Raw genomic sequence first — 14985 nt, 5'->3', positions numbered from 1 at the left:
TGTGCTGTTTCTGAATTGAGAATTTGGAACTACCACTGGTTGAGAAAGCTTTTGGGAAAGGCCAGGGATATGTGGTTATCTTTAGAACAGGAAGATACAGAAGAAATAACCAGAATATACAACAGTGAGTAGGAAGGAAGGTGAAAAATAAAGAGAGATAGGTAACCGCTAGTACTTCCTAGATCCCTTATGCATCAGGGCATGAGATAGGAACTTCAAATACAAATGAAGCACAATCACATATATTGAAGCATATATGATAACTGTAAACTACAAAAACCAGTCTAACTCCAAGGAGAATTCTATAATACAAACTACCAATTCTGACAGACTCAAACAAACTATAAAAAATATGTCTTCTTCCAGAAAATTTTAAGGTGCTGCCTACCATACTGCCAACATTAACAGCTCTAGTGGAATCCAGAAAAGAAAACTGCAAAAGTCGTACAGATGGAAGGAACTAGAGAAAAACATGCTCCAAATTTTGAGTTTATTAAATTTGAGTTTCCTTTGAGCTTTTGTGGATTGCATAAATTAATGGTTAGGCGAGTGTACAAGGCTAAAGTCAAATGTCTGAAGTATCTAAAGCTATCTAAAGTTAAGTTTCTAATAATACGAAAAAGGTCGCTATGATTTTGCTGTTATGAGTTCAAGAGAGTTTTGTAGCTTCAGGAAAAATTCTAGTGGGGAAAAACGGACAAACTTTGAAGTACTAAAGCCAACGTAGATTGGAATAGTGTTATTTATATTCTCAAGCACTGAGGTCCAGATGTTAGATAATACGGAAAAGGGTCGGATATACCCCTCTACTACGAATTAAAATCCTCACAATCAGCAAAAATGGCGAGGTCACCATAGCCGTCGCCGGCGTCTCCACCAGTGATTTTCTCCTTCGCTTTACCCTGATCGAAAACGACCATGTATTGATGATTTCCAGGTCCCTGTTATTCTGCTAGAGAGGAAGAAGCCTTCAGCGGCGTTTGACGAGTCTCGGAAACTATTTCAACTGCTTTGGACTGACGAGGACGAGGTTGAGCTGTTACAAGGTTTTATAGACTACACTACGTAGTGTGGCTTGAACAATTCGTCGCAGCAGCACCATTATGATATGATGGTGCTTTACGACCAGGTCAAGTGCAAATTCCAGCTGGATTTCAACAAAAACGAGCTGGTGAAGAAGCTCTCGCGCCTGAAGAAGAAGTACAGGACTTTGTCTCGCAAGAGTGCTCATGATCAGGCCCTTTGACATTATCGATGATTCCATTATGCCGATTCAGACATTAGCCCCTGAAGCTGATAAAGACACGACCGGTATCAGTGTCGTCGGTTACGAAAGTACGATCATGGTTGCCGGGTCTTTTTACATTCCGAAATTTATTGAAGAAGTTAGGCGACGCAATCGTTATTTGTGCCAAGGAACAGATGGTTGGCGTTGCTGATGGTGTTGGGGTTGCGCCAAAAAGGGCATTGATTCAGGATAGTATTCGAGGGAATTGGTGAAAACGCCGAATCTGGAATTCAAAAACAAAAATTAGAAGATAATAATAACAGTACTACTATTGATTTGATGAAAGTCCTCAATGAAGCTTTTGTGAATACAAAGGCTATGGGTTTTGCCACTGCTTGTATTCTGAATCTTTCCAATGACACATTGCACACTGTACGGAATAATTGTGTACAATCGGGAGAACTTCTGAAGATCCAAGTGTTACGGAGAAATCATCTTTCTGGTGAAAGCAGGGGATGTTATGTGGGTGTTTTAATTTGGAGTGGGGGATTCGATGGGTTATGGGTCGGGGATGGGTAATTTAATGTTGGGTTGGTTCTTTCATTCAGACGGCGCCACATGTGATAGGGGTATGTTTAGAACTTTCCCCACCGGGCAACGGCAGGGGTAAAATAGTGAAAAAGTATAACGGGGGACAGGGATTGAAAATAAAATGAAAGTAGAGGGGTATATCCGACCCTTTTCCGTAGATAATACAATAGTCTTTTTATGTTTATTTGGAAGTATTGTGGCCAGTCTAATAGAACTTTCACATATATGGTAATGAAAGGTAAAATGAGTAAGATGTTCCAATTAAGGAGGTTAAATGGTTTTAAAAAACCCCATATAGAAACAATGACATTTAATTTATTATAGAGGGGTTGGAAAATTAGTTGCTTTTCTTATCTTATTGATACATCAGTTCAAAGGAATAAAATGTAGAATTTATGTCATTAATTGCTTTCAGTTTTGAGCTCGGTGAGTAGATGAACTTGACATGGGCGCAACAATCCTGAATACTTTATGCTTGTCCCAAGCTTATTCATATTCTGTATAGTATTGGCATCTTTGTTGTTAGTATGACTCCTTCTACTCCATTTTATGTGACACTCTTTTCCTTTTAGTCTGTTCCAGAAAAGGAGCATAATTCTATATTTAGAAACAATAGACTTTGAACTTTTCATTTTACCCCTAATGAAATGTTTTTATAGCCATAGAAATGGCATGCCATGTTTAAGACCACAAATTCCCGAAGTTTTTCTTTCTTAATAATACAGTGGGAATAATGGTTTTCTATAAATGTATTCATCTCATATAAAATTTTGGTACTTCTATTTATTTATTTAATTCTTCAAAACTCTTCTTCATGTGCACAGTTGATTCTTTCTCTTGGATCAAATGCATAAACGAATTTGAATGATGATTGGCTTTAAAACTTGAAACCAGAATTTATGTCTGATCTGATTCCATGTGAATTGGGTAACCTATGTAATCTAGAAACTTAAGTTGTTAGATAGAACGTCACTATTTCTTACTTTATCTGAAAAGAAACTAAACTTGTTAGATAGTGGAACGTTTAGTTTTCAGTATGCTAACCGACTCATATCTTGTTTATGCTACTTTACATGGCTAAATTTTGTTTCTTTGGCATAGGTTGGAGATGATTGTCGGCAAGATGTTCTTGCTTTGCAAGTTATTTCACTTTTGAAAGATATTTTTGAAGCTGTTGGGCTTAATCTTTATTTATATCCGTATGGAGTTCTCCCAACTGGCCCAGAAAGAGGAATAATCGAGGTGAATCCTTGTATGACATCTGCTTATGGTTTCATGGATGCATGTGCTTTAAGAATGAAGTTTCTGTAAACTGATAACTTACCTGAAAAAGAAAGTGGAAGTTGATACAAATAGGAATGAATTACAGAGGAGAAAAAAGATATTAGGAGATAAAATCAAGCCATAACCGATCAACTAAGTTTTTCCCAAATCAGTTACTAACCATATGACCCTTTTTCCTAAGTTACTCGGACTCTTCTAAAATGTCGTGGGGTGCGTGTCGGATCCTTCAATAGTAGTGCATTTTTGGAGGATCCGACACGGGTACGGCAACACTTTCGAAGAGTCCGAGTAACTTAGCCTTTTTCTGTATGATCCTTCTCTACTGGTATCAGATTGTGAATAGTCACTTGAGGGACCTCAACATGGAATGTCCTGATCACAGAGTTTATAGGAAATATCAAGACAAACTTGGAGACTCTAGGAAAACTAAGAATAAATTGAAAGAGGAGAATAAGAAAATTGATCAAGCTCTTCTTTTGTCAGACAGGTGATGTCTATGTTTCCTTTAGTCCTACTGTAATTTATGTGCCAATAAACTGCCCTGTGGTCATTAATTCTCTTTCAAATAAATTCCACGTTCATCTTTTAATGTCAAACTGCACTTGTTCAAAATTATCTCCAACGAGTTTTATTTTCAAAATACTTCTGACTAAAGATAGAGAAATAATAATATATTTAGGATGTTGAAACTTTGTAGACTTATGGCTCTAATGGAGCATGTAAATCTAGTTCTGCTACTATTTAGGAGAACAAGTCCATGTTAAAATTTTATGTGGCTTTTACTTTGCATAGTGAAGGGTACTACTTTTGGGCATGTTGGAGGGAAGTGGTTGAAAAATTAATGTTGTTAGCATCCATAACCGTTGGTCTAAGAAGCTATGTAATCTCTCCAACTTATAAAAGTAGCTTATAGAGAGTATGTATGAGGAGATAAAATACAAAGATCACTGAAAATTAGATGTGTCAGATTTGTCGAATTTGAGGTATGAACCTTTTGTTGTCAGTTCAAATGAAGAAAGTAGAAATACCATTAGTTTCAGTCTTTCATGGATAATCCAGTAGTCTTGCTCCCAGTCACAAATTAATTGGGACTGGCTTTATAGATCCTCTGTATTCATCCTGCTTTATTTGGTTCCATTTTCTTTCAATAATAAATTATCACTTAAGGCAAATTACAGATTCTTTAAATCTTACACTTATCCTTGCACTGACGTACAAATATATCACCAGACTAAGAAAAAGCAGTTGCAAACACTGGACCTTCCGTAAGTGGGTATACTAATACAACAATTAAGCTTTAATCTCAAGTAGTAGGTATCACATCAAATATACAATCATTTGCTTCCATTGTGTTCTGCTCTTAGCTAAGTTCACATTGATTTTTGATATTGTAGGTTTTCTGATGCTGGTTACTTTCATTTGATTTTAGGTTAGCGTGTTCCTTTAGTATCTTCAATCATCATGTTGCACATATTAAATGATGTATATGGAGGTCTACTTAGTGCATGGATGAAAACCATCTTGGTCAACCTTCCCTTATTTTATCCTCTATATGTGCTACTTGCACTCTCTTTCAAATTTGGTCATTCTAATCTGCCTAATAGTATGCCCATACATCCCATCTTAACATCCACATTTTTATGACATTCATCTTTTGGATATGTTGGGCCTTGAATGCCTAACTTTTACTCCTGTTTAATATTGCTAGTCATACATCTGTTATGTAGAGTTTGCCTATCACTTTGTTAGGTATCTTCATATTACAGACTGCTCCTCCTTTTGACCTTTTCAGCCATCTTATTTTACTTTTATGTGTTAACATCTTCATTGTCATGTCATCCACTAAAACTGCTGAGCCGCTAGATATTTGAAAATGACCAAGGTAGTAGTTCCATCTAAAATTCATTACGCACAAATCCCCAGATTTCTCCCCAGCTATCCTCTTTTTGTTTTTCAACAAGTGCAATTGTCGATTGTCTGGCCAGCAATCAATAAATGGTTATTACGCCAAATTACACAGACATACATATTGTGTTCCTAGTTAAAGAGGGTCCTAGTGAGATAACAACTGATAATTTTATCAACTTAGAGTGCAATTAGGAAAACTGAACTGTCTGCTGAATCTTATCGAGTAATTGAAGGCTTGAATGCAAATGGTTGTTAAAGGAATGTAATGATCACCTACAGGATAGGCGGCAAATATTGGTTACTAAACTGTGTTCCTGTAGAGGCGGAGCCAGAATTTGAAGCTTATGGGTTCGAGATTCTAGTTCTCCCAAGTTACTGGGTTCAAAATGAATAATTTGTGCATATTCTACTGAATTTCTCAAGACAAATTCAGAGTGGACCAAAATTACTGAGTTCGGCCGAATCGTTAACCAACCCATTGGCCCTTGTGTTGCTGTAACAAATGCTTAACTTTTCCTATCTTTTCCTGGTTCCCTCGTATCTTAGATTTATCTTTATAGTATATAGAATATTTTCAGTGATCAATTTGTGTACATATGCCTTTCTTTGGGTGAGAACCTAGCACGCAATACATGGTGGTAGCTTACTTACATCACAGTACAGAAGAAAGATGATATTACGTGTATACAATGGTGATGAGATCGCTTAGTTTTATGTAGTCATGACAGCCTTCTTACCTCCAAAATCTTTTCACATCTGTCCCTTTTGCAGGTCGTACCCAACACACGGAGCAGAAGTCAGATGGGTGAGACGACTGATGGTGGTCTATATGAAATTTTCCAACAGGACTATGGGCCTGTTGGTTCTCCTGGTTTTGAAGCTGCTCGTGAGAACTTCATCATAAGCAGTGCAGGTTATGCAGTTGCTAGCTTGTTGCTTCAACCTAAGGATAGACATAATGGGAACCTTCTGATTGACAGGTAAGCACCTCTGTCCTCTGTCATAGTACTAATGGTTGCAAAATTACACTTTATCTATGTCAAGTTTGGTGTTACTTAAGATGCAGAAAGCCTCTAAAATATCGTCATGCCATGATAGAAATGTTTTAAAATGTTTCAACAGTTCAAGTGCAGGAGCTAAGTGGAGATAAAATATGCACAACAAAGGATACCTGCCTTTACATCTGTCTGAAAGTGTATTTTTTCAAACTAATTTATATGTTCCTGAAGAATTTTAGAAGAAAGACTTCTTGCATGTTTGTATAATCTTTACATTACAATGAAGCTTATAGCTAATTAGGGAAAGATAATCAATTACAATAAAAGGAATATGCTATTTCTATAATTACGCTAGGAAGAATAACGACTCCTAAAATCATGCTAATCAATTAACACAATTAACCCTCCCCCTCAAGTTGGAGCAAAGATGTCCCACATGCCCAATATGCAAATCAAAGTATGAAAAGTCCTTTTGCCGAGGCCTTTTCTAAGCACATTGGCTAATTGTTTTTTGATGGTACATGAAGCATACTCTAGGTACCATGAGTGACTTTCTCTTTGATGAAGTGCCAAATAATTTCAATAAGTTTTGTTTGGTCAATGTTGAACAAGATTCTAAGCTATATTGCTTACAGCTTTGTTGTTGCAGTACAAGGAAAGTTTTTCTTTTTCAGACAATCTTAATTTTTCTAATAACTTTGTAGCCAAAGAAGCTCACAAACATTGAGCAATAGCTCTATATTCTACTCCCACACTAGATCTGGCAACTATACTTTGCTTTTTGCTTCTCCAAGTAACTAGGTTCCCTCTTATGAGTGTACAATAACAGGATGTTGATCTTCTGTCATCTAAAGATCCAACCTAATCTGCGTCTGTAAAAGCTTCTATTTGGAGGTGACCATGTTTAGAGAAAAGCAAACATTTCCTTGGAGCAGACTTCAAATACCACAAAATGTGAAAGACAACTGACATATGAGGATCTCAGGGATCATGCATGAACCGACTCACCAAGCTGACATAATAGGCTATGCATAGTCTAGTGTGAGAGTGACAAATGAGTCTTCCAACCAACCTCTGATATCTCTCCTTATCAACTAACTTTCCACCCCCTATTTGTAACTTGTAATTACTTTCAATAGGCGATTGTGCTTGGCTTGCAACATTTTATACCAGTTTCTTTCAAGAGATCTATAATAAACTTCCTTTGAAAAATAAAGATTCTCGTTTTTGATCTAGCGACCTCAATCCCCAAGAAATATTTCAACTTCCATAGATCTTTGATCTGAATTTCTTCTGCTAACAGCTTCTTCAATCAGGTCATATCCTTTTTGTTAATATCCTGTCATTGCTATGTCATCAACATAAACTGTGAGAAAAGTGAGTTTACCCTTTTGATGTCTCATGAAGAGGGTGTGATCGACATTGCTTTGTTGGTAACTAAAAGAGATCATCCCTTTGCAGAATCTGTCAAACGTCTGGGGGTTTGTTTCAATCCATACAAGACTTTCTTCAGTGTCAAATCCTGGAGGATCTCCAAATACACTTCGTCCCAATCAAGATTAGCTGCACAGGATAAAAGATTTTTGATACGTTCATCTTTGCAACGGGGAAAATGTCTCTTGATACTCGACTCCATAAGTTTGAGTGAATCCCTTACCCATCAATCTTGCTTAAAATCTTTCAATCGGGTCATTCCTTCACAATGAAGGCTCATTTTCAGTCAACCAACTTCTTGTTGGGTGGTGAAGTGATAAGTTCTCGAGTCTTATTTTTTTACCAGACATTTCTTTAGTCATAACTCGCTTCCATTTAGGATGTACAAAAGATATCCTCCAAATCCCGGGGGATAAACACAGAAGAAATAAATAAGGCAAAGGCTCTATCGTAGGGAGACATGGGATTACAGGAGAAATAAAATAAAGAATGTTTGGTATAAGACTTGACTCCTTTTCTATGAGCAATAGGCAAACTTTAACTCATTAGGAAATGTAGATAACTCATCAGTAGAAGAGGATTGATACAGATCGATTTGGGGTAAACCGAATCAAATAATCAAAATGCGGAAATTAAGATAGATAGAAAGTTAGAGATGAGAATAGAGGAAAAGGAGATGAGATTTAGAAGAAAGAAAGGAATTAATCAACTACAATTGTGACTAGTCAACATAGGAAAGGAAACCTACACCTATTAATCAAAAACAATCTAAGATGAATTCATTCCAAGGAAGAAGAGACTCAAACTCATACATGGAAATCTAATCATAGATCATCCAAGAGAGGTTCAAGGTAAGAGTTAAGGGAATCCACCCACTAATCCTAATACTAGCTAATCCTAGCTAAACTAGCTCCATACAAGGAGAAAACACACTCATAAGAGTTTCATCATAAATCTCAAGCTGAATGTAAATGGAAGACTAATGGTCTATTTATACTAAGGCTATTACATCAAAAGGCCCTAAAGTGGCTCTTTTGCAAAAATAGCCACATGGGTCTTCAATTGCATCCAAAGACCCATATCTTGCAAATAAGACCTCCAATTGTAATCTTAGCCTCTTATCTTGCAAATATGTCCCCCAATTGCAATCTTAGCCTCATAACTTGCAAATATGACCTCCAATTGCAACCTTAGCCCCATGATTGCACTTCTAGCCACTTTGCGCATTTAACCACTTTGAATAGTAGCATTCTCCTCGACTTGCCAAGCTACCTTCCAAGCAATCATCCACACCCTTGTGGCTTGTTCTTCCATGGCCTCCAAAGGCCCCATCTCTCTCGTCCAGGGGTGTTTGGCATGGAAATGCACCTTCAAAGCTCCAACAAGAGTTTTAGCCTTCATAATCGTCTAGGAGCTTCCTAGGATCATATCAAGGATTCAACTTCAGTAGATTGCGTAATGCTTGTTCTTGAGTAAGTTATCAAATCAGGTCTATCCCAACGTCCAATAGTCTCCCCTTGAATTCTTTCTCCAATTTCATTATCCTATGTGGTGGTGGTTTCAACAGTGGAACTAGGAAGATTTATCTCTTCTCCTTAACACTCCTTCCTTAAAGAGGTGATGGTGTAATTCTGAAATAGGGTTCAGACTCTCAAAAGGTAACATCCATGAGGAAGGATAATAGTATTTATAACCATTTTATGTAGGAGAATACCAAGAAAGACACATTTAACAGCTCTAGGATCCAGTTTCTCAGAATCTAGAGTGAACAAAGTAGGCAAGCCCAAACATCTTTGGAGGAACATTATACTGTGCGTTTTAAATTCTCTAGAGCAATGTTTTAAGAGGCAGGGGCGTGAGGCGAGGCGCAAGCCCCGGTACACGGGGCTTAAGTCCCATGGATCTACGGGGCGTATGTCTCACGTATATTCAATTTTATAATTTTATTACTAAAAAATAAGCAAAAGTAAAGTTTTCATTAAAATTCTGCAAATAAATTCAAATAAATCACCAATAATTTAAAAGAATTATTATAAATATCATTTGAGAAATACAACACCACGAAAAATGATAATAGTCTAGATAATCTTTAAAATGAAATCTTCGTTCACTTCATCATCAATTTCCAGATCTATCAGTCCTTCCCGACCTCAACTAATGTTTGCACTAACTTTTATTTGTATATCCAAAGAAGGAGAAGGGCAAAAAGTTAAGAACAATGACAACAAATGGATAAAGTTGCTTCAGGAACATAGTGCTATGAAATCTGTATCATATCAATTTCAGGCATAGTCATCTAAAAAAAACTATTTATGGCAGTGCTATTTTTTATGCGAGTTTCTGTGCAAAGATTGTAAGGTCATTCCGAGCGATAACCTTACAACCCGACATAAGCTCTTGGTGATGGATTTAGGGATCAAGATGACGAGGAAGAAGAGGGTCGTGGATGACCGACCTAGGATCAAATGGGGGAGTTTGACCACGACTAGTGCCCTGGAGATGGGAGAGAAATTGAAGGATATGGGGGCCTGGGATAGTAGTGGGGATGCGACCAGTATGTGGGATAGGACGGCTAGTTGCATTAGGGTGGTAGCAAGGGAAGTGTTGGGGGTCTCGACAAGTAGTCGTGGTCAGCATCGAGGGGACTGGTGGTGGAATGGAGAAGTTCAAGGGAAGGTGGAAGCAAAGAAGGTGGCGTATGCGAAGTTGATAGAAAGCAAGGATGAGGTGGAGAAGTGGACGAATAGGGAACTTTATAAGATGGCGAGGAAGGAGGTGAAGTTGGCGGTTTCGACGGCAAAAACGGTAGCTTTTGAATGCCTTTATGCTGAACTAGAGGAGAAAGGAGGGGACCAGAAATTGTTCAAGCTAGCCTAGGCGAGGGAGAGAAAGGCACGTGATGTGGATCAAGTGAAGTGCATCAAGGACGAGCATGGCAAAGTATTGGTAGAGGAGACTCTCATTAGACGGAGATGGCAGTCATACTTCCACAAACTCTTGAATGAAGAAGGGAACAGAGACATTGTGTTGGGAGATTTAGAACATTCAGGAAGGCGTCGCGATTTTGGGTATTGCAGGAGTATTAAGGTTGAGAAGGTTAAGGGTGTTGTTCGTAGGATGCGCAGGGGAAGAGCGACCGAACCTGTCGAGATTCCTGGGGAATTTTGGAAGAGCGCGGGCCCGGCAGGTTTGGAGTGAATGACTAGGTTGTTTAATGTCATCTTTAAGATGGCAATGATGCCTGAAGAATGAAGGTCGAGTGTAATGATCCCTCTGTACAAGAATAAGGGAGATATTCAGAGTTGCAACAACTATAGAGGTATCAAGCTGCTAAGCCATACTATGAAAGCGTGGGAAAGGGTGGTGGAGATGAGGGTGAGGAGAGGCGTGTCTATTTCAGAGAACCAGTTCGGATTCATGCAGGGACGCTCAACTACAGAAGCCATCCATCTTGTGAGAAGACTGGTGGAGCAGTATAGGGAGAGGAAGAGGGACTTACACATAGTATTCATCGACCTAGAAAAGGCTTACGACAAAGTTCCAAGAGAGATCCTATGGAGATGCTTGGAGGCTAAAGGTGTACCTGTAGCGTACATGAGGGTAATCAAGGACATGTATGAGGGAGCCAAAACCAGGGTAAGGACAGTAGGAGGAGACTCAGAGCACTTTCCAGTTGTGATGGGGTTGCATTAAGGATCAGCTCTTAGTCTGTTTTTATTTGCTTTGGTGATGGATGGATTGACGCGGCAAATTCAAGATGAGGTGCCATGGTGTATGCTTTTCGCGGATGACATAGTCCTGATTGACGAGACTCGTAGCGGAGTTAACGCTAAGCTGGAGGGTTGGAGACATACTCTGGAGTCTAAAGGGTTTAAGCTGAGTAGGACCAAGACAGAGTACTTATAGTCTATGTTGCTCGGACTCTCCAAAAATGTAGCCGCACCCATGTCGGATCCTTAAAAAATGCACTACTTTTGGAGGATCCGACACGCACCCGTGTCCATTTTTGAAGAGTCCGAGTAACATAGCTTAGAGTGCAAGTTCAGTGAAGCACCTCAAGAGGCTGGCTTGGTACCCAGGCCATCCAGAAGAAAAGTAGTTTCAAGTATCTTGGGTCTATTATGCAAGGCAGCGGGGAGATTGACGATGATGTCACACATCGTATTGGGGCAAGGTGGATGAAATGGGGACTCGCTTCCGGAGTGCTATGTGACAAGAAGGTACCACCACAACTTAAGGGCAAGTTCTACAAAGTGGTGGTTAGACCGACTATGTTGTATGAGGCGGAGTGTTAGCCAGTTAAGATCTCTCACGTTCAAAAGATGAAAGTTGCCGAGATGAGAATGTTGAGATGGATGTGTGGCCACACCAGGAGTGACAGGATTAGGAATGAGGATATTCGGGATAAGGTGGGAGTGGCCTCGGTGGAAGACAAGATGCGGGAAGCGAGGTTGAGATGGTTTGGGCATGTGAAAAGGAGAGACACAGATGCCCCAGTGCGGAGGTGTGAGAGGTTGGCCATGGATGGTTTCAGACGAGGTAGGGGTGGGCTGAAGAAGTATTGGGGGAGAGGTAATCAGACACGACATGGCGTAGTTACAGCTTACCGAGGATATAACCTTAGATAGGAGGGTTTGGAGGACCCAGATTCGGGTAGAAGGCTAGTAGATAGTCTCGTTATCCTTCCTTATTAGTAGTCGCATTATTGCAGTATAATTTCTTGTGCTTTGATTTATGCTATTATCTGTTATTTCCTGTGCTTTGATTGTCCTGGTTTATCTGTGTCGCTTTCGTTATTTGCATTTCCATATCGCTTTGAATCTCTTAGCCTTACCTGACCTCTTTTTATGCTTTTTATTGAGCCGAGGGTCTTTCGGAAATAGCCGTCCTACCTTGGTAGGAGTAAGGTGTGCGTACACTCTACCCTCTCCAGACCCCACGTTGTGGGATTTCTCTGGGTTGTTGTTGTATATTTTAGGAAAAATCAGTACAACATGAAAACATGATAACATAAAGTATAAATTTCATTATACCAATAATAAAAATCATAATTTATAGAAAAAATACTTTTGAAACAATAAAAATCAAATTTATGCTTGAGGCGTACGCCTTTACGCCCAGGACTTACGCCTCAAATTCTAGGGTGTATGCGTTATGGATCTACGCCTTTCATTTACGCCCGGAGCGGTTTTGGTACGCCCCTCCCGGGGCGAGTTTAGAGGACTCTGAAAACGGAGGGTGTTAAGTTGCAATTTTGATAAGATAGACAATTAGACTGGAATCCCTATAGTCGGTTTTTGGTAGATTTATGGTAAATATAATAAATTTTGTCACTTCGAATTGTTTCTTTCAGCAACCCCATTTTGTGCACTGGTGTAGGGACAACTAGTTTGATGATTATCTCATTGAATTCCAGATAAACACCAAATCTTTTATCCATGTATTTTTTTTTTTTTACCATTGTCAGTTCACAAGATTTTTATCTTAACCTCAAATTGACTACAAATTATCTTATGAGATGACTGAAAGCAAGAGAAAACCTTACTTTTGGCCTTTCTTTAATAGATTCATCCAAGTCATCCTATAAAAAAAGTTAACAAACCATCAATTTTCAAACAAAGAATTAATTTGAGTAGGACCCCATATATTGAAATGAGTAATCGTAAAAGTAGTATTTATTATCACTCAAAGGGTAAGAGTAGGGGTGTCAAATGGGCGGGGTTGGGTTGAGTTTGAGTGGGTCAAAATGGGTTAAGTTAATCAATGGGCGGGTAATTGGCTCGTTCAGTAGTTACTTGGGTTGGGCTAAAATGGGTTGGATAACGGGTCATAACCCAACCTTCTCAATTCTTACTAAGTTTTAATTTCTTTGTTTGTTCTTTTATAATTTTTGTATCTAATACTCTCTCTGTTTCAATTTATGTGAACCTATTTCTTTATTAGTCCGTGCCAACAAGAATGACCTCTTTCTATATTTGGAAACACTTTACCTTTATGCAATGATTTATAGCCACACAAAATATATGTGACTCATTTAGGACCACAAATTTAGAAGTCTTCTCTTCTTTCTTAAACGCAGTGCCCCGTCAAATGGGTTCACATAAATTAAAACGGAGGGAGTATAACTTATTTTTTCTTGAAATAATGGATCAAAGTCCAGAAGTTACTGGGGTTGGGCTGAAATGGGTTAAATAATGGGTCATAACCCAACACACTCAATTCTTACTAAGTTTTAATTTCTTTGTTTGTTCTTTTACAATTTTTTTGTATCTAATATAACATATTCTGGTCAAAGTCCTCCTTAAACTATCAAGTTTTTATCAGTTTCATACTTAAATATACCTTGTTTATGTTACTCCCCTAAACTATATCTTTCAAGTGCTAAATCCCCTCCTCATCATATACTATTTATGTGTGTTCACTCTCCCAAAAGAATTTCAAATAGTGCCAAGTGGCACTACACCATGTTATTTAATTTTTTCCCAGATTTTGCTTAAACTATTAGTGGTTTTATTTTTCCACATAAATCCTAATTAAATAAGTAAAAAAAGAAAAAAGAAATTAAAAGGAATTAAAAGTAAAAATGGAAGAAAAGAAAAGGTACTGAGAAAACATGAAGGACGACATTTTTGTCCCATTTAAATTGAGAGATCCTTGGTTTTAGCGAAATTGAAGCAAATCAGCTCCCATTTGGTTTGGTTTCACCGTGATTTTATTCTATAATCTTTGATTTCATCATATCTTAGGGTTGAAAAAGAAAGAGAAAAATTTCAAATCTAAACCCACATTTACATACCCAAAAATATCAGATGTAGAGAAAGGGAAGAAGATGAGGAAGAAGACCTCATTTATAGAAGAGAAAATACATAGTCCTCCCTAAACTAGTCCTCTTTTTTCAAGAAGACACTTGCACTTTTACAAGGGTTATATGACCCCTCCAACAACTTCAAAGTAGCATATATACCTCCTTTTTCAGCCAAGCCAAAAGTGAGTGCAAATCACGCACCAGTCACCGAATCAAACTCAAAGAAGGAAGAAGAAAAAAATGCAATAATATAGCCTTTTCAAAACAAACTGAGAAAAAATTGATTCAACAGAGCCAAGTGGTCAAAATATAAATTCTGGCCGGAAAACCTCAGCATCATGATTCTTTAGTATTTCTCCCTCAAAATATGAACTCCACTACAATTAGCCAAGAAGAAAAGGGAAAAAGGAAAACGAAGAACAGTGATGCAGAAGAAAACTTGATTTACAGAAGATAAAAGAAGAGAAAGGGTAACGCAATGTCGGTGGGGAAGATAACGGGAAAAGAAAAGAAAAAGTCCTGAAAAACTAAATAATAAGTAGTATCTCTACAAATAAAATGTAGAAAAATAATTTAAAAATTTAAAAAGGTACTTTTTGCTCATCTCAGTCTCTCTTGGAGAGTGAGGTGACTCTCTATGCCACATGGGTCTATAAGGGGTTAATAATTCCATCATGAACAAGGATAAGGGGTCATAAGATTCTTACGAAGTTTAAGTGTCTTATTGAAAAAAAAGG

General features: G+C 38.1%; 1 protein-coding gene across 1 annotated transcript in view; it reads left to right on the top strand.

The window, feature by feature from the left end:
* LOC132645709 (phosphatidylinositol 4-kinase alpha 1) overlaps nucleotides 1–14985 on the top strand; it is a 51619-nt gene that overhangs the window by 33959 nt on the left and 2675 nt on the right. The window contains exons 23-24 of the mRNA XM_060362855.1: nucleotides 2921–3061; nucleotides 5783–5991. Of these exons, the coding sequence (XP_060218838.1) occupies nucleotides 2921–3061; nucleotides 5783–5991 (350 nt within the window). The remainder of the gene's footprint in view (nucleotides 1–2920; nucleotides 3062–5782; nucleotides 5992–14985) is intronic.

Source organism: Lycium barbarum, chromosome 6 (genome assembly GCF_019175385.1).
Source record: "Lycium barbarum isolate Lr01 chromosome 6, ASM1917538v2, whole genome shotgun sequence".
NCBI lineage: Eukaryota > Viridiplantae > Streptophyta > Magnoliopsida > Solanales > Solanaceae > Lycium > Lycium barbarum.
Note: the sequence above shows the minus strand (reverse complement) of the source record. Positions and strands in the feature narration are given on the sequence as shown.